Raw genomic sequence first — 25,693 nt, forward strand, 5'->3', positions numbered from 1 at the left:
TCGCAGGGATCCAACCCAGGGCTCCTTTAAGCAAAGCAGGCCCTTCAGCGCTTTGAGCTACCTCCCTGTTCCTGGGTTCAATTATCAGTAAGACTAATGTTTTAAAAAATAACATTCGGGAGTGCCGGGCAATCGTACAGCGGGGAGGGCCTGCCTTGCCGAAGACCCGGCTTCGATCCCCGGCATCCCATATGGTCTCCTGAGCACCAGCTGGAGTGATCCCTGAGCTCAGAGTCAGGAGTCAGCCCTGAGCATCGCCAGGTGTGGCCCAAACCACAAAAAGGATTGTAATTAAAAAGGATTCTAATTAACATTAGGGAGGGCCAGGGCAGTAGTACAGCAGATCCGGCATTTGCCTTGCATGTGGCCAATCCGGGTTTGATAGCTGACATCCCCTGTGGTCCCTGGCACTGCCAAGAGTGATCCTTCAGCCCGGAGCCAGGAGTAAACCCCTGAGCATCACCAGGTGTTGGGCCAAAGAAACCCACGTTAGGATTTGTGAGACAGCTCAGAGGGCTGTTGCCTTTGGGAGGCCTGGGTTTAATCCCGGGCACACAAGGTCCTCCTGGAAGTCCTACTAGAGGACAGTCAGGACTAGGCCCTGAGTACTGCCGGGTGTGGGCTCCAAGCCCAAATATACAAAAATCCCATCAACAGGACCTGGGGGAGGGAGCTCAAAGGGTTGGAGCACGCATCTTGCATGCATGAGCCCCGCCCCCCCAGGATCTCAGCCCCTAGGCCTCTAGGCCTGGTACATTGCCTGGTATAGCGCTGGAGACCCCCCCCCCCCCCAGGCATCCCTGAGGGTGGGTCAGCAGTGCTGTCTGGTCCACAGAGCCCAGCTGAGTTTTGCAGGGAGGGGCCTTGGGTCCTTGAGCTCTTCTTGGGAACCCTCCAATCCAACACACACTGACAAAGCTTCCTAAGCCATGGGGCCTTTGGGTCCAAAGAGCACCTGGGAGTTCTGGAAGACAGGGGCAGCAGCTGCAGGAGTGGAGGGTGCTCGCCTTCCATGAGGCTTCACGGGTTCAATCCCCAGCACCCCACAATCCTCCGAGCCCTTCAAAGAGTGATCTTCAATGCAGAGCCAGGAGTCAGCCCTGATGATCACTGGGTATGGCCCCAACACCATCCCCCCTCCTCCCAACAAACAAAAAAGTTGAAGGTCAGGAGAAAAATAACGTGGGTTTGTTTTTTTTTCCCCTCTCTGACTCAATTTCTTCCAGGTTTTTTCCTTCACCTGTTTTTGTTTGGTTTGGAGTTACACTGGCAGTGCTCAGGGCTTACTCCTGCCTCTGTGCTCAGGGATCAGGCAGTGATCTTGGGGGACCATGCGATGGGTTGGCTGTGTGTCTTCATCCCTGTACCATGTCTCTGGTGGCCCTGTTCTTAGTTCTCATAGAAGCAGCTAGCATTTTAGGACAACCTTTTTTTGTATATTGGTTGGTTTTACTTTTTGTTGTAGAGGATGAAGCCCAGGGCACTAAGGCTCTACTGCAAAACTGACCCACCCTGAGCACCATCCAGAGTGGCTGTGCCCTAGTCGCGGGGGGCTTCATCAGCAAAGTAACACCCCACCCTGCCGGGGGCTGCAGACAATCAAAACCCCAGCAAGGAACAGGTTGGGTCAGGCAGGACGCATGTTGAGGAAAGGACCAGGAGCGAGGAAAACCACCAGAGAGGCTGTTCCTATTTCCACGCAGCAGAGGCCCAAAGACAGACAAGGAGGGGCCAGCACCTCTGTAGGGCCTCTGAGGCCAGGAGAGGCTTCAGCTCCGACCTAGGAAGACGGGCGAGCTGGAGCAGAGCCGGGCCTTGCTAAGGAGTCACGTGGTGCTCCCTCAGTCGACCGGAACGCTTCAATCCTGCTTCAATCCTCGGTACCCTGGTCCCAAGGATGGCTGGGACGAGCCCCCAGCACAGAGCTTCTCCTCTTAAAGCAACAGAGAGATGCCAGGGAGGCAGGAGAGAGTGCACGGGGGAAGGAGCTTGACGGTCCTTGGAGCAATGCTAGGTAGGATCCTTGAGCACAGAGCCAGGAGTAACCCCTGAACAACCCTGGGTGTAGCCCCCCCACACCAGACAGAATAGAGACAGAGAGAGGGACAGAGAGACAGAGTCATTTGCTAGAGGCCATACTCCAGGGGTGGAGTCTGAGGCCCCGGTCTTGGGGGGTCTATAGTGGGTTTATTACTATAGATCCCAGGAAAGAAACAGGAAACAAAATTTCTTCTGCTGTCACCCCAATGACTTGATGAAGGGTAGTACATCTACACAACAAATGACTTTTTTTAGGAGGTGGGGACATGCTCAGGGATCACTCCTGGAGGGGGGGCTCGGGCACCACATGGGGTGCTGGGGATGAGGGCAGCTGTCTCGGGATTCCTCTTCTACAGAGAAAGAACAGGAATGACTGAAGAAGGGAAATGAATCCGGAGGAACGTAGTGGACAAAGACTTAAGAGCGGACAAAGAAATTCAGCAAAGGAATATACAAAAGGAAATAAGGAAAACAGACCAGAGGGCGGAGGGTCTGATGGGTGGATTGGGGTATTTATTTTTTGGTTTGTGGCCCACCCCCAGCAGTGCTTAGGGGTCACTCCTGTCTCTGTGCTCAGGAATGACTCTGGCAGTGCTTGGGGCAACTGATGCCATGCCACAGATGGAGCTGGGTCCGCCCCACAGGTGAACTTACCTGTTGTATCTCTTGGACACCTCATTTCTTTTTTGGGGGGGGGAGGGGCACTGAGCGATGCTGGGGTTTACTCTTTTTTTTTTTTTTTTTTTTTTTTTTTTAAATTTATTTATTGAATCACTGTGGGAAAGGTTACAAAGCTTTCAGGTTTATGTCTCAGTCATGCAAATATCAAACACATTTCCCTTTACCAATACTTATTTTTTACCATGAAGAACCCCAATAAAACCCCACCCCCCACCCCTCCCCGTCCCTGTGAAGCAGATGAATTCTAGTTAACACTCTATCTGCTTTGATTAGATTCATTGTTTCAATAAAAGATTCACCACTATTATTTAGAGTTTACCCCCCCCCCCCCCCAAATCAGACATGCTGAAAAAGCATTGTGAAGTGATTTGCTTTCTACGGCTGGGTTCAAGAATTAAATGTTGGTTTTGGATTTCTGCTCTTTTACCTATTGACCCTGGAAGTATTTCTACTGAAAGTCAGATAGTTAAGAAATTGGTTTCTGTGTTCTGGAGTCCTGGCCGTGCTGGAGAGCCGCTCGCGGGGGGGAACCGGTGGCCTCGGTAGGGCGTGAAGGGCGGACCGAAACGCCCCCCTTCCCATGAGGTTTTAGTCGCCCCCACACTCCCGGCTCATACCTGCTGTCCACAAGGCTCCCATGTGGCCGCCATCTTTCTTTCCAGAGAGGAGAGGGCGAATGGGGCAACACCCTTTCCCCTCCGGCAGACTTGATGGCCTGGATCAATGCATAGTCCATTCACTTTTCTGCTCCAAGCTGCTGGGTTCTGCATTAAGCCCTTGTGCTTCTGGGGCTGTGGCCGTGCTGGAGAGCCGCTCGTGGGGGGCAACTGGTGACCTCGGTAGGGCGTGAAGGACGGACCAGAACGCCCCCCTTCCCATGAGGTTTTAGTCGCCCCCACACTCCCGGCTCATACCTGCTGTCCACAAGGCTCCCATGTGGCCGCCATCTTTCTTTCCAGAGAGGAGAGGGCGAATGGGGCAACACCCTTTCCCCTCCGGCAGACTTGATGGCCTGGATCAATGCATAGTCCGTTCACTTTTCTGCTCCAAGCTGCTGGGTTCTGCATTAAGTCCTTGTGCTTCTGGGGTCGTGGCCATGCTGGAGAGCCGCTCGTGGGGGGCAACTGGTGACCTCGGTAGGGCGTGAAGGACGGACCAGAACGCCCCCCCTTCCCATGAGGTTTTAGTCGCCCCCACACCCCCGGCTCATACCTGCTGTCCACAAGGCTCCCATGTGGCCGCCATCTTTCTTTCCAGAGGGAGGAGGGCGGAAGGGAGCAACACCCTTTCCCCTCTGGGCAGAAATGATTGCCTGGATTAACGCATAGTCCTTTCACTTTTCTGCTCCAAGCTGCTGGGTTCTGCATTAGGTCGTTGTGCTTCTGGGGCTGTGGCCGTGCTGGAGAGCCGCTCGTGGGGGCAACCGGTGGCCTCGGTAGGGCGTGAAGGGCGGACCGAAACGCCCCCCTTCCCATGAGGTTTTAGTCGCCCCCACACTCCCGGCTCATACCTGCTGTCCACAAGGCTCCCATGTGGCCGCCATCTTTCTTTCCAGAGAGGAGAGGGCGAATGGGGCAACACCCTTTCCCCTCCGGCAGACTTGATGGCCTGGATCAATGCATAGTCCGTTCACTTTTCTGCTCCAAGCTGCTGGGTTCTGCATTAAGCCCTTGTGCTTCTGGGGCTGTGGCCGTGCTGGAGAGCCGCTCGTGGGGGGCAACTGGTGACCTCGGTAGGGCGTGAAGGACGGACCAGAACGCCCCCCTTCCCATGAGGTTTTAGTCGCCCCCACACTCCCGGCTCATACCTGCTGTCCACAAGGCTCCCATGTGGCCGCCATCTTTCTTTCCAGAGAGGAGAGGGCGAATGGGGCAACACCCTTTCCCCTCCGGCAGACTTGATGGCCTGGATCAATGCAGAGTCCGTTCACTTTTCTGCTCCAAGCTGCTGGGTTCTGCATTAAGTCCTTGTGCTTCTGGGGCCGTGGCTGTGCTGGAGAGCCGCTCGTGGGGGGCAACTGGTGACCTCGGTAGGGCGTGAAGGACGGACCAGAACGCCCCCCTTCCCATGAGGTTTTAGTCGCCCCCACACCCCCGGCTCATACCTGCTGTCCACAAGGCCCCCATGTGGCTGCCATCTTTCTTTCCAGAGGGAGGAGGGCGGAAGGGAGCAACACCCTTTCCCCTCTGGGCAGAAATGATTGCCTGGATTAACGCATAGTCCTTTCACTTTTCTGCTCCAAGCTGCTGGGTTCTGCATTAAGCCCTTGTGCTTCTGGGGCTGTGGCCATGCTGGAGAGCCGCTCGTGGGGGGCAACTGGTGACCTCGGTAGGGCGTGAAGGACGGACCAGAACGCCCCCCTTCCCATGATGGGGTTTACTCTTGGGTCTGCACGGGGATGGGTCTTGGAGGGCCTCGGTGGGCCACGTGGTGCCCCGCTCGCTCCCAGGACGGTTCCATCTAGTCCCCTCGAGCCCTGCACTGCGCCCTGGGGCGCCCGGCGTGCGCAATCTCATTCCAGACCCACGCGAAGAATTCGCGCCAGGGCGGGATGCTTCTCCCGCCTAACCTCCCAAGAGCGTGAAGAAACTCAAAAGCTTTTTTTTTTTTTTTCCAAAAATGTCTAAGGGGTTGGAGCGATAGCACAGCGGGGAGGGCGTTCACCTTGCACGTGGGCCACCGGGGTTTGATTCCCAGCATCCCATAGTCCCCCGAGCGCCGCCAGGAGTGATTCCTGAGTGCAGAGCCAGGAATAATAGCCCCTGTGCATCACACTGCCGGGTGTGACCCTAAAAAAGAAAAAAAAAGGGGGGGCTGGAGCGATAGCATGGGGGGAGTGGGGGGAGGACATTCGCCTTGCACGTGGCCGACCAGAGTTCGATTCCCAGCATCCCATAGGGTTCCCCGAGCACCGCCAGGAGTGATTCCTGAGTGCAGAGCCAAGAGTAGACTAGTCCCCGTGCATCGCATTGTCGGTAATTCCTGAGTGCATGAGCCAGAAGGAACCCCTGAGCATCGCCGGGTGGGACCCAAAAGCAAGCAAGAAAAAAAAAAAGTCTGAGGCTGCGGCAGGCTGAGCTGGAGCCGCCCCCGGCCCGACACCCACCCCGGTTCCCTCGCAGCCCCGGCCCCAAAGCCCCCAACCCGAGCGGGCCGGGCCGGGCCGGGGCGGGGCGGGCGGGCGGGGCGCGGCGGGGCCAGCACACAATGGGCGGCCGCGCGGCCCGCGCGCCCCGCGCCCGCACCACGTGGCCGCGCGCGCCGCCGCAGCTGCCCCGGCGGCCAGGCCGGGCGCGCGCACGCGCCGGCGTGCGTGCGTGCGGCTGCGATCAGGCGGCGCGGCGGGCAGCCCCGCGGCGGGCGGGGCGCTAGACCGCGGGGTCCTTCCTCGCTCGCCCTGCTTCCTCTCGGAGCGGACACGGCAAATGGCGGACTTCGATACCTACGACGACCGGGCCTACAGCAGCTTCGGCGGCGGCAGGGGGTGAGGCGGCGGGCGCGGGCCGGCGCGGGCGGGCGCGGGCGCGGGGGGCCGCCGAGGGCGGGGGAGGGACGCCGCCGCCCCCGCCGCCGCCGCCGCCCCCCGGCCCGAGCGCCGCGGCCTGGCCAGGGCGCGCCGGGCTGGGGGGGGTGGGGGGGCGGCGGTTACGGGCCCGCGCCCAGGCCGGACCCCGACCCTGGGCCCCGACCGCGGATCCCAGACCCGGACCCGGACCCGAGGCCCAGATCCGAGACCCCGACCCCAGACCCGAGGCCCAGACTCAGATCCCACACCCGGGACCCGGGACCCAGAGCCAGACCCGAAACCCGAGCCCGAACCCAGACTGCGATCCGGGACCCGGACCCGTGACCCAGACCCGAAACCCGAGGCCCCGACCTCAGACCCCAGACCCCAGACCCGAGGCCCAGACTCAGAATCTGAGACCCCGACCCCAGACCCCAAACCCCAGGCCCAGACCCCAGGCCCAGACTCGGAACCCCAGACCCAGACCCCAGACCCGAGGCCGCGGCTCGGCGGCGGGAGCCCGGGAATGGCCCGATCCACGCGGGAGGAGGGGCGCGGCGCGGCGCGGCGCGGCGCGGCGCGGCGCGGCGCGGCGGGGTGGGGTTGGGGGTGGGCGACCCGCCCCGGCCTTTTTCCCGGGTTTTCCCTCCTTTGTCGGGGCGCCGCGCCGCGCTGACAGGTGCGCCGTGCGCGCGCGCGCCCTCCCCGCGCTCGGCCACCTGGCTGTGACTCGGGGGTCCTCCCGGACCCTCGGGGCGCCGCCTTCCCGCCCGTCGTCGTCGTCGCCGTCCCGTCCCCTCCCGCCCCGCGTGGCCTTCCCCGAGCGCGATGACCTCGCCGGCGTCCCGGGGCTGGCGCCCGAGCCTCGCGGCTGTTTGTCAAGGGCACGCGTGGCCTTTTGTGTGCGCTTCCGGGGGAGGGTTGGGGGGCCCCGAGCGCGCACCCGCACAATGGCACCCCGGGGTGGGCGCCGCGGGGTGGGGCGGGGGGGGGGGAGTCTGGGCCCGGAAGCCCCAGGGATGGAGAAGGGGCCTTACCCGCCCCGTGGCTGGAACAAAGGCCCGCTGGGGTGCAGGCGGGACCCCCCATCCTCGCCGACTCCTGAACGCGGAAGTGGGGAGGGGTGGAGCCAACGGGTGGTTTAAAAATATATATATATATATATTTTATTTGCTAGTAAAAAAACAAAGGGATGGATGTGGGGCGCGATGCTCCTGCCTTTGGGGTAGGTTTTATGCCTCAATTTTGTGCTTGAATGGCGCACTGAAGTCTATAAATGCCGAGGGGAGGGTGGAGGGCGCCTTTTTTCTTTTTTTTTTTTAAACCCTTGGTGCCCGATGATGCTTGGGTGGGTGGAAGGGAGACCATGCGGTGTGCTGGGCTCTCCTTTCCCGACCTGAGGGGGGTTTTTTTGTTTGTTTGTTTGGGTATTTTTGGGTTCTGGGCCACACCCGGCAGTGCTCAGGGCTCATTCCTGGCTCTGCGCTCAGGGATCGGTCCTGGCGGGCACCGGGATCGGGAATCCCACCCGTGTCTATTGCTCCGGCCCCAGAACCTGGGGTGTGCTTCTCCCCCACTCCCCACCCCCTAATACTGTTTCTAACAAATTTTCCGGCCCTGCTGGTGGCTGGGCGCATTGAGACTTGGAGTGAATCACCAGTTCTTGGTGCCGTTCATTCCAAATGCCGTGGTTTGCCCAGACCGACTCCGAAAACAAGTTTGCAGGAAGACGCGCGCCCCTCCTGAGGCCCTGCTCTGTAGTTCAGTCTCTCCCACCCCCTGACCTTCTGGGAATTTCCTATTGAGAGCTTGCTGTAAAGAAAGGTACAGGGGAAGTTCCGGCCTCCAGTTCCTTCAAGGTAGTTGGGAAAATCCGGGGGGTGGGGTGGGATTTGTGTATTGGGGGAGCCCTGTCTGGTCTTGCCCTCAGGAGGCCCTCCTGGGCGACCAAGCTGGTCTCTCCTGAGACCTGCTGGGCTTGCCTGCGTTAGAGCAGATAACTTTGCCTGAATTACCTCACATTTTCCCAAGCGATCAGCCATTCACTGGTTACTAAATTCAGGTGGACTTGAATTACGATCACATTAGTAAATGCCTCTGAAGAGTCTGCCTATGGAAAGTCAATGGGTTGTTTTCTCTCTCTCTCTCTTAAATTTGTTTTTGTTTGTGGACCACACCCAGCCACATGGGATTCCCTGTGTTGGTCGGATGTTGGGGACTGTCCTGACACCTCCCCTCGGCTTCTCACCTCCTTTATTCACTGAACTGTGACGACTCAAAACCCTGGTGATTACAGGTGAAAGGAACAGCAAGTGACATTTTATAGTCAGCTGAAAACTTGGGGTATGGGGTTGTGGGTCAACCCGGTGATCCTCGGGGTTACTCCTGGCTCTGCCTTCAGGAATCACTCCTGGCAGTGCTCAGTAGAACCCATGGGTACCAGGGATTGAGCCCGGGTGTGCTGCGTGCAAGGCACCGTCCGGCTATGCTCTCTGGCCCCTGAGATCTTGGTTTTAATAATGAAACGGGATCCTCGTGCGTGTGATTTGTGATCACTGGTGAAGTTGCCTTGGAGTGGTGGCAGTGGGCTGGCTTTACCAACTGAGGACCAGTTCCCATTGTTGCCCCCCAAACTAGTCGGAACAGAATCCCCCAGCTCAGATTTTGAATGTGCTTGCCTGGCAGATTCCTCAGTTATCTTGGAGGCTCGGTTTCTCCGTTGCCATTGGCAATAAAATGAGGAGTGATACAGTTCTTAGATTTCCTTGGAGGGGGAGGGGGCATACCATGCAGTGCCGAGGCTGGGACCTGGGGTTCCTGCGTGCAAGGCCCGAGCGGGTCCTGATTACCTCTCCAGCTGGAGTGCTTCCCCCCCACCGGCGGGCCGCAGGTAGGTTAGAAGCAGGGATGTGGTTTCATAGTGCCTGGTAGAAACTGCATATTCAGATGTTCTGTATTCTACCCGAAAGCTTGGCATCTCTGCCAAATTCTTACACTTTCTTTAAACCTTAGACGGGGAAGGAGACAGAGAGGCAGTAATGCCATGGCCTGGGAAGGTCCTAACAGGCTGGTTCTGGAATCCTGTTTACTTCTGTGGCAGCCCATGCGCCTGACTTGCTACCGCGGATCTCAGCTTGCCCGAGTGCTCTGGGGGCTTTGAAATCCAGCATCACAGTGCTCAGACCGATTCTGCCATGGTTTGGAGCAAATCTCCTACCTTTTCTCACGTTGGAGACGGAACTGGCAGGGGAGAGAGCTCACGTCAGGACAAGGGGGCGCCCTAGAATCCAGCACCCAGCATTTGGACCACAGCGTGCAGGCCCCTGATTCCCTGCTTCCAGAACCTCTGTGTATGGCCCTGGGGGTGACTGTGGCTGTGCACGGACCCTTCATTGAGCCCACCAGCCTGGTAGTCGCCCCTAGGAACTGCTTGGAAGCCATCCTCCTCCCAGTTAAAAGACAGAAACCCCCTTTTTTTTTTATAGGGTTACTGCAAGTACTGAGGTGCTTGTATGTCTTAAAGTAGTTCCCTTAGGGCTAGTAGGAGAAGCTCTGCTGAGTAATCGGAAGTAAATTACTTGTGGTTTTATTTTTGTTTTAAAGCCAGGTAAGAGCAGTATGATAATTTATTTGTTTTTGGCGTTTTGGGTCTGCTGCTTGTAAGGCAAATGCCCTCTCCACTGTACTAGCACTCGGACCCCTAAAAAACTGAATTTTTGAAGTGTCATGTTTCTACATGAAGTAAACTTGTGTATTCTGGAAAGACCTTGGACCTGTACAAAGTCTTCGAGAGGCAGCATGCAGGAAGGAGGCTAGCAGGCCGGTGTCTCTTCAGACTCCAGCTTCCAGTGTCCACCCTGCTGGACCAAGGAAGCAGAGTTGGGCAGATGCCTGGGCCTGCCTCCTGGGCAGGGACGGATTTCATCATTTGTGTCCCTGGTTAGACCTGTGCCCTTGCGTCACTCAAGAGAAGGGCTGTGATTGTGTATGTTGGCAGTAGCTTACCTGCTGTCATGAATCTTGGTGCTCTCTTGGGGGAATGGGGACACCCCCGTGGTGCCCAGGATGGACCAGGGTCAGCCTGGTACAAGGCAGCACCTTCCCCCTTCCCTGTGTTGTGATTTCTGTTTGCTTTTGGTTTGAGGGCCACACCCCACGGTGCTTGGGGCTTACTCCTGGCTCTGCTTAGGGATCACTTCTGGCAGGGCTTGGATCCTTAGAGTGCCAGGGGCGAACTCAGCCTGACACCTGCAGGGCAAGGATTACTTCCCACCCTGTTTAATCTGTCTGTCTGTGTCTCTGTCTCTCTCTCTCTCTCTGTCTGTCTCCATTTTATTTTGTTTTGGGGGCAACACTTGGCAGAGCTCAGGGCTTACTCCTGGTTCTGCATTCAGGGGTCATTCCTGGTGGTGCTTTTGTGTCCGTATGGAATGCTGGGGATCAAACCTGGGCCGGCCATGTGCATAAGCACGCGCCTTCCTGCTGTTCTATCACACAGCCCCCTTTATGTATTTATTTATGTGTTTATTTATTTATTGGGATTTTTCCCCCCTTTTTGGGTCACACCTGGCCATGCACAAGGGTTACTCCTGGCTCTGCACTCAGGAATTACTCCTGGCAATGCTTGGGGGACCATATGGGATGCTGGGAATCGAACCCGGGTCAGCCGCGTGCAAGGCAAACACCCTACCTGCTATGCTGTCGTTCCAGGCCTGGGAAAAATTTTTTTAATTTAAGGTCTGGGGTCATTCTGGCGGTGTTCAGGGTTGGTGCTGAGTCCTTTGAGCTAGATGGCCCAGACCCATATTCTGTGTTTGAAATGACCCTTTTAATGGAAGGGTATATATTTTTTTAAACAATGTACCAGTACCTGGCCCTTTAGTCCCTTAGACAGCCTTCCTGTCCACACATATGATACAGTAGCGAGTCCTGTTTACTAATGTTACTCCCCAGGGGCTGGCACCAGGGATCTGGGCTTGGATCCCAGTGGGCCCAGACAGCGATGGGTCTCCTGGCCCAGCATTGGTCACGCAGCGCAGGGAGTGACCCCTGAGCTCCTTGACAGACCCCCACTTCCAGTTTGGGGGTAAGGGGGTCTCACTCCTGATGGTGCCAGAGGTTGAGCCCAGTTTTCCTGCCCACAGATCCTGCACACCAGCCCTTTGAATCTCCCTGGGTTCCTCACACCTGATTCCCCCAAAAAAGAATTTTAAATTTCTAAACGTTGGGGGCCACAGAGATAGCACAGTGGGTGAGGTGCTTGCCTTGCACATGGCTGACCCATTCGATGCCCACACCTCCAGTGGTCCCCCAAGCTCATTGATCCCTGAGCTCAGGGCTAGGAGTAAGTTCTGAGTACCCGGGCTGGAGCGATAGCACAGCGGGTAGGGCGTTCGCCTTACAAGCGGCCAACACGGCCGACCTGAGTTCGATTCCTCCGCCCCTCTCGGAGAGCCCGGCAAGCTACCGAGAGTATTCGATATGCCAGACACAGTAACAACAAAGTCTCCAATGGAGACGTTACTGGGCCCGCTCGAGCAAATCGACGATCAACGGGAGGGCCTTTATCTTTATCTTTATCTTTACCTCTGGGTTTGGCCCCCAAATCAGAAAAAAATTAAAATTGCTCATTTTTTTGCTTGTGAGCGTGAGGTGGGTTTCCCCCCCCTTCTTTGCTTTTTGGGTCACACCCAGCAATGATCAGGGGTTATTCCTGGCTTTGCACTCAGAAATGACTCTTGGTGATGCTGGGGGACCGTATGAGATGCCAGGGATCGAACCCAGGTCGGTTGTGAGCAAGGCAAGCGTCATAACCCCTAAACTATCACTCTGGCCCAGAGCCTGATTTTTTTTTTTTTAAACTTGGCAGCAAGTACTTTATTTCCCTTGAAGAGAGGCTCCCTTCACTTTCCAGAGGGCCTGCCTGGGCCCGTGAGATAGTGCAACAGGGGGGAGTACTTGCCTTGCACGTGACCACCCAAAGTTTGATCCCCAGCACCCCGAGAGTCCCAGCAGGAGTCACCCATGCATGCAGAGGCAGGAGTAAGCCCTGAGCACTACCGGGTATGACACAACCCACCCCCCACCCCAATTAAAAATGCCCGTGAACAGAAGCACCGGTTCAGCTTGTGACTGATTGTCACGGGAGCCTTTCCTGGTGACAGTCATTGGCTCTGCCCAAACAGGCTTGCTCCTGGCTCTGTGCTTAGGAATCACTCTCAGCAGGCTCTAGGGACCATATGGGGAGCTGGGGTCCAACCTGGACTGGCCGTGTACTCTAGACCTTGCAACAGGGACTGTGTTCTGGATTGGTGGGAGCTAGTGTTCTCTCCACACGGCATTTATTGCAGGGTTTATGGTTCAAGCCTTGTGCATTTGGGGGATCTGCCTGGTTTCTTGTGAAGGTAAGTTGCCTAGGCCGTGTCGGACTGGCTGCAGGCATTCATTGCCTGTGGGTCCCACCTCCAGCTCTGTTGGTTATCTCCTGCCAAAAGAAGAGATCCGGACCAGAGCCCCAATGAGCCAGGGCTGTTAATGGGTGAGGGGGGCTGCGGGGGGGGGCTGTCTAGAAGTGCTTCCTGGGCTGTCTGAAAACAGAATCATAATTTCCTCTGATCTGTGGTCTACCTAACACTTAACAATGAAGCTGGGACTAGGGAGATTAGTAAAGGTTCAGTGCCAGCCTTGCCCATGGCTGAGCCTGGTTTAACCCTGGGCACCTCGTATGACCTCATCTACAACCCCAAGCATTGCCAAGAGTAATCCCTGACCCTTGCCTCCACCTCTCAGGCTCTGGTGTTGTGTGTATGTTACAATAGATGTCATAAAAGCTGTCATTTTAGTCTTCTGAACACATGGCCCCATGGCACTGATGTCGGTGTGGTTCCAGTTCACTAATCACTGTTGTGTACTGATGTGCGCGCTCTCTCTCTGTCTCTCTCTCACTCTCTCTTACTCTCATGTGCGCGGGCACACACACTACCTGGGACAGGAAATGACTTGTGGAGCTCTGAGGCCGCTGGCCAGGGGTGTAGCTCAGTGACCAGGAACCATCCCCCCCACCCCCCTTCATTCCTTGGACACCACAGAGACAGTATGGCTGTGGCATTAGCCGGTGAGCTAGTGAGTTCGGAAGTACTCCTTGTGTGCACATGCTGCTGGCCCTTGTACCTACCAAATGATAGGTGCCTGCTCTTTTTCTCGCTAGTGTTTCTCGGGGCAGGGGGCACACCTGGCAGTGCTCGCTGGCTCCTGGCAGATCAGCCTGGGCACCTGCAGGGTGAAAGTTGAACCCATGTCCTCAGGCCTGGAGCCTAGATCTTTTTTTGGGGGGGTCACACCCAGTGACGATGCTCAGGGGTTACTCCTGGCTCATGCACTCAGGAATCACTCCTGGCGGTGCTCGGGGGACCATATGGGATGCTGGGAATCGAACCTGGGTCGACCATGTTAGCTGCGTGCAAGGCAAACGCCCTACCCGCTGTGCTATCACTCCAGTCCCAGGAGCCTAGATCTTAATGGTCGCCGCTGGTTGAGGTTATTGAGTGGAAGTGTGTGTGTGTGTGTGTGTGTGTGGCAAAAAATTTTTTTTCCGAAAGAAATTTAGTGGAGAGATTGGAAGGAATACATTTTCAAGAGACAACCTGGACTTCTCCAGGGTGGAAAAGCGCCTTCTCTTGTTGTGTGTGGTGCTGTGTTGGGATGATGGGGGTCACATCTCCTGGCCACAGACCCTACATGCCTTTTTTTCTTTTCTGGGGTGCCTGGGGGTTGCTCCTGGCGGTGCTCTGGGGACTGGGCTCCATCTCCAGTCAGGCGTGAGCAGGACCGGCGCCCTCCCCTCCCCGGTGGACTGTGGCTCCAGCCCCTCACCTTCCTTTGTGATTGCTGTGCTCGCTGGGCTGGCAGACCGCGGGGTTGCTAGGCTCACACTTGTGCACGTGGGGCCCCAGGGCCTGAAACTTGGGCTGTGGCTTTGCCACAGCTCAAGTCCTGGACCGAATAGCAGACTTTGATTGTGCAGTTATCAGTTACTTGTGGGCCCTCTCGTGTTCAGCCGTGTACACATGGCCGACCTTGGTTTGAATCCAGCATTGCATATGGTCCCCTGAGCACTGCTGGTGTGGCTCCAAGGGCCGGGTACATGCTTTCTTGTGGGAGGCCCGGTCCATCCCCAGCGCCTCCTGGTCCTGTGTCGTGTGTGTGTGTGTGTGTGTGTGTGTGTCCCCCGTCTGGCGCACTGGGTGTGACCCCCAAACAAACAGTGTTTTGTTGTCTGAAAATGCAAGCGCTGCCCACTCTGGGCTCTGGCTGGTGAAGGCTGAGCTGTTTCTTACAGTCACGGAACCTACGGTCGCGCGATGGCGCGGGCCTTTTTTACAGCAGAGCTTGTGTGGTGGGACAAGGACTGCGAGCACCGGGCCCCGCAGCCCCTCCGAGTGCACGCCAGCCAGCCCTGCTGCCTTCTCTGCCGCCGTTCTGCGCTGTCCTCAGCCACGCTGGCTGTTTGAGCACGTCCATGGGAGGGGAGCGTCTCCAGAAGCCACTCCCGCTTCCTGCCCACAGGAGCCGTTCTGCAGCCATAGAGCAAACAGGGCTGGAAATGGCAACACAGCGGGTGGTGCGCCTGCCGTGCGTGTGTCCGGCCCAGCTTTGATTCCAGGCATCGTGTAGCATTCTCAGGTGTGCCCCCCCCCCCCCCAAAAAAAAACACCCAGAAAACTAGGGGCACTCCCACACAGTGCTCAGGAAGTGGATTCCGATGGTGGATTCTCAGGTCCCCCCTCCCCCATTCAATAGAAGGTCGTTTGAACCTTTGCCTGTTGCCCTCCAGGGTTAAGGGGTGGCTCCCTAGACGCCCCTGGGTGGGCCGGCTGACGCTGTCCCACAGGCACTTACACAGGAGTGGGCCATTCTTGCGGTCATCTTCTTTGCTTTTGTGTTTGGGGCCACTCCTGGTGATGCTTAGGGACCACATGGGGTGCTAAGGATTGAACCCAGGTCAGCTGTGTGTAAGGCGAACGCCCTCCCAGCAGCCCTAAAACAGTGAACCTGTTGTAGGAAATGTGCGGCAGGCTCAGGCAGAGCTGCCTGGTGTTCGCCATCCTCGTGGAGCCCGCAGCCACCCACCCGCCTCCCCCACTGGTGGGTGCCAGTAAAACACCGTGTCTGCATGGGTGTTTGGGTGTCATGCTGGCAGTGCTCAGGGTGCTCCTAGAGGGCTTGCGTGACGCCTGGATCGCATCTGCATGGGTCAGCCGCGTGCCTCAAAGCAGGGACCTTGTTTGGTGCTTGAGGGGCTGGCTCCTGCAGAGCTTGCTGCAGCTCCTTTTATTGTGATGGGGGGGGCAGGGCGGGCAGGTCTCAGGCTCTTCCCTGCCCTTTGCTGGTAGTTTAGCCCTAGGCCTCCTGCTTGCAAAGAAAGTATTTAACCCATCCTGCTGGGCAGGGCGGGGCCCTGTCCCAGAGTGGCCCCTGGCGGTGCTGGCTGTGGAAGTGCTGGGACTTGAACCCCTCAACTGCCACAGCTTCTCCCTCGCACGCTTCTGCTGAGACAGGAGGCCTGGACCTTCCTGGCACCACAGCCCTCCTGCTAAGGGCCCCCTTGTCCACGGCTCCCTCCTGACTTTGACCCTGGGGACTGCTGTGACCCGAGCTGACCATCTTGTGTGTTTCCCACGGGTCTTGTTTGCTCCCTCCCCCTCAGCGGGGCTGACCCTGTGTCCTCGCCCTCCAGAGTTCACACGCAGCGTCAGGCAGATGGATACCAGTTCCTGGGGCAGGAGCCATAGTACCACGGGGAGGATGCTCGCCTTGATCCCCGCTCCCTTAGGGTCCTCAGAGCCAGGAGTCAGCCCCGAGCACCGCCTTGGCAGTGGGAGTCTGCTGTCCTCCTGTAGCTGACAGACCCGAGGCTTCCTCCCCTGGTGAGCACCAGCTACCGAAATAGCTGCAGGCAGGAAGGAGGGGCCGAGCTGTCCCTGCAAGGCTCTTCATGGCTCAGCTGTGATGGCTTGCACCCCGGAGGGGGAGAACTCTCCAGACCCTGCGCCCCGCCCTCAGGCTCCTGGAGTCCTAGGAGACTCCCAGTGACTAGGAGCCCAGGGAAGGTTGGAAATCAAGCCCTTGAATCCAGTGCATTGGCTCTTTTTGTTTGTTTTGAAAACATGGGCTGTGGCTGAAGTACTATAGCAGTTTAGCTGAGCCCAGGAAGAGGAAAAAAAGCCCTAGGTAAAATCCAAGTCTGAATCAAGTAATTAATTATGCATTAGTTATCAGTTCCTTGCTCATTTTTTTCCTCTCCTTGTTTTTGGGACCCAGGGCCTCCCTCATGCCGGGCAGGCCTGTGTGCTGAGGCCACAGGCTCCTGATTCTGTCCAGGGGGCGGTTCGGGGTGCATTCTGTTTGGTCACTTGAGGGTACATTTATAGGGGGTGCTATGCCCCCCCCGCCCCCGAAAAAAGCCTGTGGCGGGTCAGTTAAGTCTGGGGCCTCTGCTCCAATGTAATTTGTTACTAATAGGTAGCACAGGATATGTTTATGGAACAAGCAAGGAGCAGCTTTGGGGGAATTTAGCATTTTAAGGTGTTGTCCAGAAAGCAAGTAGGTCCCGCCTATTGCCCATCACACCTTCATTTGTTTCTCCTGCATGGGGGGGGGGGGGTGGGCTGTGTGTTAATACTGATTACTTAACTTAAATTTTACTCTTAAAGACATGGGCGGGGGAGGTAGTTGGGAGGCATGGGCACCTGACTTGGGAAGTTCCCTGCAGTCCTGGGGATGGAACTGGGTGCGTTCAGCTGCATGTCGGGCCAGCAGGGCGGCCCAAGCTCCTAGGAAGTGCCTTGGCCTCTTGGCGTTGCTTTGGGTGTTTCAAGAGTGTTTCAGATCTGCAGTTTCTGGGACTGGAGCAATAGCACAGTGGGTAGGGCGTTTGCCTTGCATGCAGCCAACCCAGGTTCGATTCCCAGATTCCCAGCATCTCATGGTCACCCGAGCACCACCAGGAGTAATTCCTGAGTGCATGAGCCAGGAGTGACCCCTATGCATTGCCAGGTGTGACCCAAAAAGAAATTTAAAAAAAGAGCTGCAGGTTCTGATGCACTAGAAATCGTTGTAACTGGAACAGCAGCACCACTTCTGGGGATGACTTCAATCCTGGGTTTTTCTTTTTTTTCTCTTTTTTTTTTGTATTAAATCACCTCTAGATAAATAATTACAAAGTTGCCCGTGTTTGGGTGTCAGTCCTATAGGGCTCCATGCGTCCTGGAGTCCTCCTGGGCTTCCTTTCCTGCCTCATCTCACTGGGTGGGTCGAATGCCGGCTCCGTGCTCCCCTCCGCCCCAGCTCCCCTGTGAGTGAGGAGGTGTGTGTGTGTGTCCGTCCGTCCATCCGTGTCTGTGTCCGTGTCCCTGCATCCTTGCATCCTTGCCACACTCGCTCCTTGGTGCCTGGTCCTGCTGGCCCGCCCTCGAGAAGGCCGCCCTGCCCGCCAGGCACTGCAGTCCCTTCGATCCTTTCCGGAAGCTGGGCCCAGCCTCCCCAGCTGAGTCATCATCCCAGGAGATGTGGCCTCAGGTTGGCGCCCTCTGCTCTCTGGTCCTGAGCAGGGAGGTGGCTCAGGTTAGGTCCATGGGGCTTTGCCACACGGTCTGGACCTGCCACCCTGACTCTCAGCGGGGCCCTGCTCGACCCCGACACTCCTGGTATCGTGGGGCCACGCCGTGCTGTGCCCTGGGACTGTTCCTGACCACTCAGAAGTCCCCCCCCCCAGTGTGCTGGGGGACACATGGCATAAGTAGTGCCAGGGGTTAAAATTGGGGGCCCCTGTCATGCAAGCACAAGCGTTTTTTTTTAATTTTTTTTTTTTTTTTACTGAATCGCCGTGAAATAGTTACAAGCTTTCATGTTTCAGCCATACAGTGATCCAACACCCATCCCTCCACCAGTGCACATTCCCCACCACCAATGCCCCCAGTATATCCCCCCTTTCCAAACCTCCCCCTGCGCCCACGGCAGACAGTTTCCCCCGTATTCTCTCTCTGAGGCGTTATGGTTTTCAGTATAGATACTGAGAGGCCATCACGTTTGGTCCTTTATCTACGTTCAGCACACATCTCCCATCCTGAACGATTCCTCCAACCGTCACTGTCTTAGTGGGCCCTTCTCTATTCCAGCTGCCTTCTCCCCCAGCTCATGAGACAGGCTTCGAACGATGGAGCAGTATTCCTGGCCCTTGGCAAGCACAAACCTCAGCGCTCTCTCTGCGCTCCCACCACCCTAAAATTTTAGTCATCAGATTGTTACAAGACGGCCATCACTTGATTTTCCCTCCCTGGCTGGGGGGGGGGTGGTCCCTCACCGGGCTGTAGGATTGCGGGCAGCTGGGGTCTCCCGCTGGGCCAGACAGCACTGAGAGGTCTTCCAGGTCCATGCTAGTGTCTGGCCGGGGGGTGGGGGGGCATGCAGGCTACTGGAAGGGTCTGCCTCAGTCAGGGGGGATGGGCAGCTTTCTCGGCTCCTTCAAGCAGTAGTAGTTAAAAGAGAGGTTGGGGGGCTGGAGCGATAGCACAGCAGGTAGGGCGTTTGCCTTGCACGCAGCCAACATGGCCAACACAGGTTCGATTCCCAGCACCCCATATGGTCCCCTGAGCACTGCCAGGAACAATTCCTGAGTACATGAGCCAGGAGTAACCCCTGAGCATCGCTGGGTGTGACCCAAAAAGCAAAAAAAAAAAAAGAGGTTGGTTGGTTGTGGTCTTTTGGGGTCACACCTGGCGATACTCAGGTTGCTCCTGGCTCTGCACTCAGGAATGACTCCTGGCGGGGCTCCTGAGACCATATGGGATGCCGAGGATCGAACCAGGGTCTCAAATCTGGGTCGGCCCTGTGCCAGGCTAAATGTCCCGCTGTCTTGTCACTCCAGCCCTTGGGGAGCATTTTTACTGTCAGTTTTAGGCCCACACTCATCCGTGCTCAGGGATGACATCCAGCCGTGTGACAACCTGTGTCACCCTGTGCTCAGCAAGTGCCTACTCGCCCGGCCCTTTATTAGAGGTTTTAAGCTTACTCAGGAGGAGGATCTGCTGGCGGCTGGTTTCTCGGGATGCCTCGCTCAGGAAGCAGTTCTCGAGACCAGTAGCCACGGGCCTGTAGTGTCCGTCAGCTGGCAGTAGGCCGTCAGCTGGCAGTAGTGCTGGGAAGGGGCCTGGCCTTGGGGCCCGTACACGCCTGCAGTGGGATCTCCCGAGGGCCCACCTGCCAGTTCCCAGGCTGCTTCTGACTTGGCACTCAGGTGGGTGCTGCCTCCCTGAACCCCCAGTTCCCGTTTCTAGGCGGGCCCTAGAAGCTGCAGTAACAGCCGCTGCGGGGGGTGGGGGTGGGAACGCAGCTCAGTGTACCTGGAGATCACCGGCAATCTGGGACCTTTCTCCTTCAGAGAATCCCTGGCGTGCTTGGGGCAGGGCAGGCAGCAAATGGGCCTGGGGGTGGCCCTCCACCCGCCTGGCTCCTGCTGTGAGCTTCGCTCCGGGGTCCTGGGCTTTCCTGCCCCCCCACCACCAGGAGAGTCACCCCCCACCCCCACGCTGCCCACCTGGGACGGTTGGATCCATACTGCGTTTCTGGATGAATTCTTCACAGAGTTCTGTTGGCTGTGCTGCTTCTGCCCGACACCGGCATGGCCTTCCGTGAGGGGTGCCCACAGCCCCCCAGTCCCAGAGACTGTCTGCGGCCTTAGAGCTGTGATCAGGGTGCTGAGGGCTGGAGCACTGCTCTGGGAACAGGAGCACCACAGGCCATGGCCCAAGATGAGTGAATGCCTCATGCCCTGGTCTGGGTGGCCCGGGACAGGCAGGTGCTCAGGGCTGAACAGTCGTTGCTGGGCCGAGGACTGAACTCGGACCCTGTAGATGTAAGGCATCCCCAGCCCCCAGAATGTCCCTGGTACAAGAGTAATGAGGAACCAGAGCGCTGTCACAATGGGAGGACACTCACGGCCGACCCAGGTTTGATCCCCAGCACCCCATAGGGTCCCCAGAGCCTGCCAGGAGTTAAGTCCTGAGCATGCTGGGGGCGGGGTGCTCTCCTACCCTCCAAAAAAGTAACTGAGCAGATCTTTGTGTGGGCCCATTCCAGTCTCTTTGAAAGGAGACCCTTTCCCCTGTGTCCTACAAGTTTATTTAGAAAAGGTCACCTCTCCAGTCAGTGCAGTCAGTGGCCAGAGGGTGAGTGTCACAGTGACCACGTGCTGCCCCTCTGTCTGGACCTGTCCTGCAGGTAGGTCCCCTCGGTGAGGCAGGGCTGTGCGTCCAGAGAGCAGGGTGGAGGGTCGTTCGTGTGTGCTTTCCTCCCTGCGGGGCTGGGGGCCATGTGGTACCGGGATGACCACAGTGCTGGCCGTGCAGGGCAGGCGCTGGGCCGTTCTTTCTTGCTCTGTTGCTGCTGAGAGGAAGTTCGGTGCAGCTGCCTGAAGGAACCTTTTTCCACCTTTGTGTTATTCATAGCCTGCAGTCCTGCAGTGGGGATGGTCTGGGATTGTCTGATGCTCTCGTTCCCCAGACACTGTCCTTGGTGGGTCTTGCCGCCTTGGATGAGCTCCTTGATCTGATTGCACGACTCCTGCCTTTATTCCCTGACATTCTTGTGGGGGCTTTCCTCAGGGGGGACCATCCAAACGAGGAGTCAGGATCCAAATGGGGTCACAGCCAGAGCTGCAAGTGCAGCCCCTCTGTGCCCTGTCGGGTCGTGGGCTCCCCTGTGCTCTTGCCATGACCTGGCCAGACCTGGGTGGGAGTTGGCAGGCCCCACCTCAGTGGACGGGCTGTGTGCGGGGCACGGTCCCCAACATTGCCCTGGGATCCTGTCCCCAGGGCCAGAGCTCCGGCCGCTTCTCATCCTGGGGTGCGATCTGGCATGAAGGGGCGCTTGCCCCAGGCTGGGAGGGCTGCTGGGGTTTGCATTCTGGAGCGGTGTGCGGCTGTGGTGGGTCCTGACCGGGTCCGTCTCCCGCAGGTCCCGCGGCAGTGCTGGCGGCCATGGCTCCCGCAGCCAGAAGGAGCTGCCCACGGAGCCCCCGTACACGGCCTACGTGGGGAACCTGCCCTTCAACACGGTCCAGGGCGACATCGACGCCATCTTCAAGGACCTCAGCATCCGCAGCGTGCGGCTCGTCAGAGACAAGGACACAGACAAATTTAAAGGTGCGTGTGGGGACCCGTGAGACCTGGTCACGCAGACCCCAGGAGCACATGGTCAGGGGGGCCCCCGGCGCGCCCCTTTTCATGTGCTCTGACAGCTCCAGTCTGTCCTGGAGTCTCACGGGTGCGGTGACCCAGGACAGGTGTCGATTGATAACTGTTGATTATTAAATGATCGAAACATGCATCCGGAAGCCTGAAAGCCCGGCCGCAGTGTCGGGCCGGGGCGTCCTCCTCAGCCGGATGTGCTCTTTCAGGCCTTCCTAGTCGGGCGCCTTGAATTCTGACCAGCCGGGACAGGAGGAGCCCCGCACCCCATCTCTTCCCCCCAAATGCCTGAGGAAACAGGACTGTTTCTCTTGCAGGATTCTGCTATGTAGAATTTGATGAGGTGGATTCCCTTAAGGAAGCCTTGACGTATGATGGTGCAGTAAGTATGAGCCTCTGGGTCCCCGGGCGTGCTGGTGGCGGCCATCCTCACTGCCCAGGCTCACACTGTCTCTCCTCGCTGTCAGCTGCTAGGTGACCGGTCCCTTCGTGTGGACATTGCAGAAGGCAGAAAACAAGATAAAGGTGGCTTTGGATTCAGGAAAGGTGGACCAGACGACAGAGGTGATTGGTTCTTCTAAAACCACTTAGATCCGCGGGTCCTTCGGGAGAACCGTTTTGTAGGTCTGGAAGGTTCCACCTGCATGGAGTGTCTGAGAACGCAGGTGGTGCTGTGAGCCGGGGTGGGGTGCGGGTGTTTGGGCTGGTGTGGCCGTGCGCTGACGCTCAGGAGTATCTGGTCCAACTCCCCACCCGGGAGCTCGTGTCTGCGGGACGCGGTGCCTCCATTGGACCCTCTGTATTGGGCGGGATTCCCGGGCGGGCACAGTTCCCATGTCAGAATCGCCTCATCATCACTTCCCTCTGCAGTGGCCTTTTGCTGCCCTGGAGCATTCTTTCTTGGGAGTGCTCACCTGGACGGGCCACCATTTTAGGTCCTCCACAAGGAAAGACCTGGTTGGCCTTGGAACCAGCTCCCTCGCTTAGTGCGGGTTAGAGGGCAGGAAGGACGTTTTCTCCCTGGTGGGGGTGGGGGTGCAGGTGTGGCTATGAGCCCCCCTTTCCTCCCTCCCCTTCTCGCCCACAGCCAGGCGGTCTGCAGCTCTGGGCTTGTTTCTTTTTCTTCTTTTTTTTTTTTTTCCCAATCACCCACATATTTAGTGGATGTCCATTGTAGCAGGTAGAAAATCAAAAGCAGCCTTCCTAGGAACCTCAGCTTCCCTCGCTCTTACTCTGCACTGTCTGGCTCTGGGGGGCTGGGCTGGTGTCCCCTCCCACCCAGGGGCCCGACTCAACTTTTCCCCGGCTCTGCCCACGCCGCCTGCCTTCAGGTCCAGGCCGGGCTAGCGTGCTAAGCTGAGGGCCGCGGCAGTGTCCGTGCTGGAACAGCTCGTTTCCAGAGCTGTTTCCGCCAAACAGGTAACTTGGATCTGTTGACAAATGTCAGTGTCTTAAAACCAGTCACAAATGAGCTTATTCATAAAAGAGTCTGGTCCAGGAGCTCTTTGCATGTTTTTCCTGTCCAGGAATTCTGTTTTCATGTTTTTCATGTTTTCATGTTTTCACCCAGCTGGGCCGGGTGGGAGCAGGCGACATCTCCCCTCCCAGCTGCAGGCTCTGGTGGCCGCTGCTTGGGGCTCTGGCCTTCCCGGCCCGCCGGTGCCCCTTGCCTCTGTGCCAGCTGGCGTGCTAGGCACCAGCCTGGGGCTTACCCTGTACCAAAAACACCAGGCAGAGAAGAGGCCACCGCCAGACCGGCCAGGGTCCGCTCCTTCCCTGAGGGATGGCGCGCTCGCGCTTCCTGCCGGACAGCCAGCTCCAGGGACCTGGTGTCCGTGCAGGGAGGGTCGGGCAGCCTGAGACCTGCTCAGCCCTCCCATGTTTTCTTCGCCCCGCGTGGTGGGGCCTCAGGCACACTGGACACGAGCTGTGCCACCAAGCAATCTGCCTGGCGGTCAAGGCTCGCCGACCGAGGCCATGAGCAGCCAGAGACTGGGCCCCCACCCTGTGGCCTCAGTGGCCCTGTGCAGGTGCCTCGTGTGGGAGCTGGGGGATGGCAGTGGTGGCCGAGCAGGCTCTGGGGGCGAGGTAGCGCCCAGGCGGAACACTGGGCAATGGCTGGTCCGGAGTCAGCTCGGAGTGCCAGGGGCCACGGGGCGCGCTGCTCTCAACACCCCCAGGGGCTGGCCAGGCCCCAGTGCTGTCCTCTCACCACCGCCCAGGGCTCGGGGGGGCCACTCCTGACCCTGCTTGCCAGGACCACTTGTCAGACCTCGGGAATCGAACCCGGGTCTGCTGCAGGCACAAGACAGGAGCCCTCCCCACTCCTAAGACATTCAGAAACTCCTCCTGCCCGCTGAGATTCCTGCAGGCCCTCGACTCTTCGGCCCTGTCCCTGGGGTTCTGGGAGTACTGGTCACCCAGCAGACACGCTTGGGGCTTGTGTCCGCTTGTGCCCAGTGCTGGGCAGACAAAAAACCATAAAGGCCCTCAAACAAAACCCTATGGCAGCACGGTGCGTGCGGCCTGAGCCGGTCCCGTCCAGTGAGTCACTGCCGCCTCTTCCTGCAGGCTTCCGGGATGACTTTCTGGGAGGCAGGGGAGGAAGCCGCCCAGGTGACCGACGAACAGGGCCCCCCATGGGCAGTCGCTTCCGAGACGGCCCCCCACTCCGGGGCTCCAACATGGACTTCAGGGAGCCCACAGAAGGTGAGGCTGGCCCTCGGGGCCGGGGGGCTGGGGTCCCGGGTGCGGGGCGGCCCTCCTGGACAGCTTGCGTTTCTGTCCCCAGAGGAGCGAGCGCAGAGACCACGACTCCAGCTTAAACCTCGGACAGTTGCGACGCCCCTCAACCAAGTAGCCAACCCCAACTCGGCCATCTTCGGGGGGGCCAGGCCCAGAGAGGAAGTCGTTCAGAAGGAGCAAGAATGAGCTTGTGGGCGGGAGGGAACGGGGTGCGGGGGCAATCGGAGCAAGACCACGGCCTGGCTGTCCCCGGAGCGGCGGCCCCGCGGCTGCCGGTCCTGCGCCCGACCTTTGCCCTCCCTTCTTACACCGGAAACACGGCTCGTGAGTGCATGTCAGCAGTGAGCAGGTGGTTCCGGCACATCCTCGGCCTCCTGCACCCCAGTACCGGCTGCTCCCTCTCCCCCTCTCTCCTTCTCTCCTCCTCCCCTCCCTTTCCCCTCCCCTCCCTCTCTTCCCTCCTCTCTCTCCGTCTCCTCTCCCTCTCTCCCTCTCTCCCTCCCTCTCTCTGCCCCTCGTCCTTCTGTCCCTCCCTGTCTCCTTTGGGCGCTCTGCGTCTCTGCGGGAGGAGTGGCCGTGGTGCGGCGTGCAGCGCCCCTCCCTGTGCTTTCCTCCTCTGCCCGCCGGAGCCCCCCGGAGCCCCCGGCCGCCCCTCTGTTCTCACCGCGCCTCCTCTGCCTGCACGCGGAGTTCTGCATTGCTGTGGCTTCCCAGAAGGCACCAGGGCCGGGGTCCCAGGCCGGGTCCCTTGGTCCCAGAACAAGGAGAAAGTGTCTGGGGGTCCCTGCAAATGTCTCCCTGCCCCCGTTTCTGTCGTCCTCTCTCCACTGCCCTCGCAGATGGATGGGCCGAGCAGAATCACCCCCCCCACCCCAGACAGGAGGGGGGGCGGGGTGGGGGACACGGCAGCACAGTGCTCAGGCCCTTCGGCTTCTGTGTGGCCACCGGGTGCCCTGGGCACCGCGTCCAGACCCGTCCTGCAGCGCCCCGGGCTGCCCAGTGCTGCGGGGGGCACGGCTGAGTGAGGGTGCAGACCCAGGGTCTCGTCACGCCTCGTCTGTCTGTCCCCGCATGGAGCACTGGCCCTGCGGTCAGGGGGTGGGGAGTCAGTGAGTCGGTGACTCCTGGCTATGTCCCCCCCTGCCAGGGGCTGCTTTTCTGAGCTGACACATGGGGTGAGCCAGGTCAGCGTTCTGGGGCCCCCCCGGAGAGTCGGGGCCCTAGCAGGAGCCCAGCCCGTGGGCGTGAGTGGGGCGGGTGCGCCGCGGCGTGCGTGGCCAGAGCTTTCTCCGGACTGGCCCCTCGGCCTCCCTCCCGCTGTCTCTGTCACAAGTCCCAGCAATGTGCAGAACTCTCCCTCCCTCCCACCTGTCATCTCTGCTTCTGAAATTAAGAACCATTTGTGTAACACCAATACTTAACTTAAGAAAGACGTGCATTGTGTGGTCGCGTCACCCGATGCTTTCAGATGACCTAC

The 25,693-nt window shown here is 58.5% G+C and overlaps 1 protein-coding gene across 1 annotated transcript; it reads left to right on the forward strand.

Moving 5' to 3' along the window:
• The first annotated feature begins 6,045 nt into the window (after window positions 1-6,045).
• Window positions 6,046-24,646, forward strand: EIF4H (eukaryotic translation initiation factor 4H). Its single transcript, XM_056108216.1, has 6 exons — window positions 6,046-6,205; window positions 21,239-21,426; window positions 21,789-21,853; window positions 21,939-22,035; window positions 24,043-24,180; window positions 24,263-24,646. Exons 1-6 carry the CDS (start codon window positions 6,147-6,149, stop codon window positions 24,400-24,402), a joined length of 687 nt encoding a protein of 228 aa, XP_055964191.1. The 5' UTR covers window positions 6,046-6,146; the 3' UTR covers window positions 24,403-24,646.
• Window positions 24,647-25,693: the final 1,047 nt, after the last annotated feature.

This window comes from Sorex fumeus, unplaced genomic scaffold (assembly GCF_029834395.1).
Source record: "Sorex fumeus unplaced genomic scaffold, SorFum_2.1 ptg000199l, whole genome shotgun sequence".
NCBI lineage: Eukaryota > Metazoa > Chordata > Mammalia > Eulipotyphla > Soricidae > Sorex > Sorex fumeus.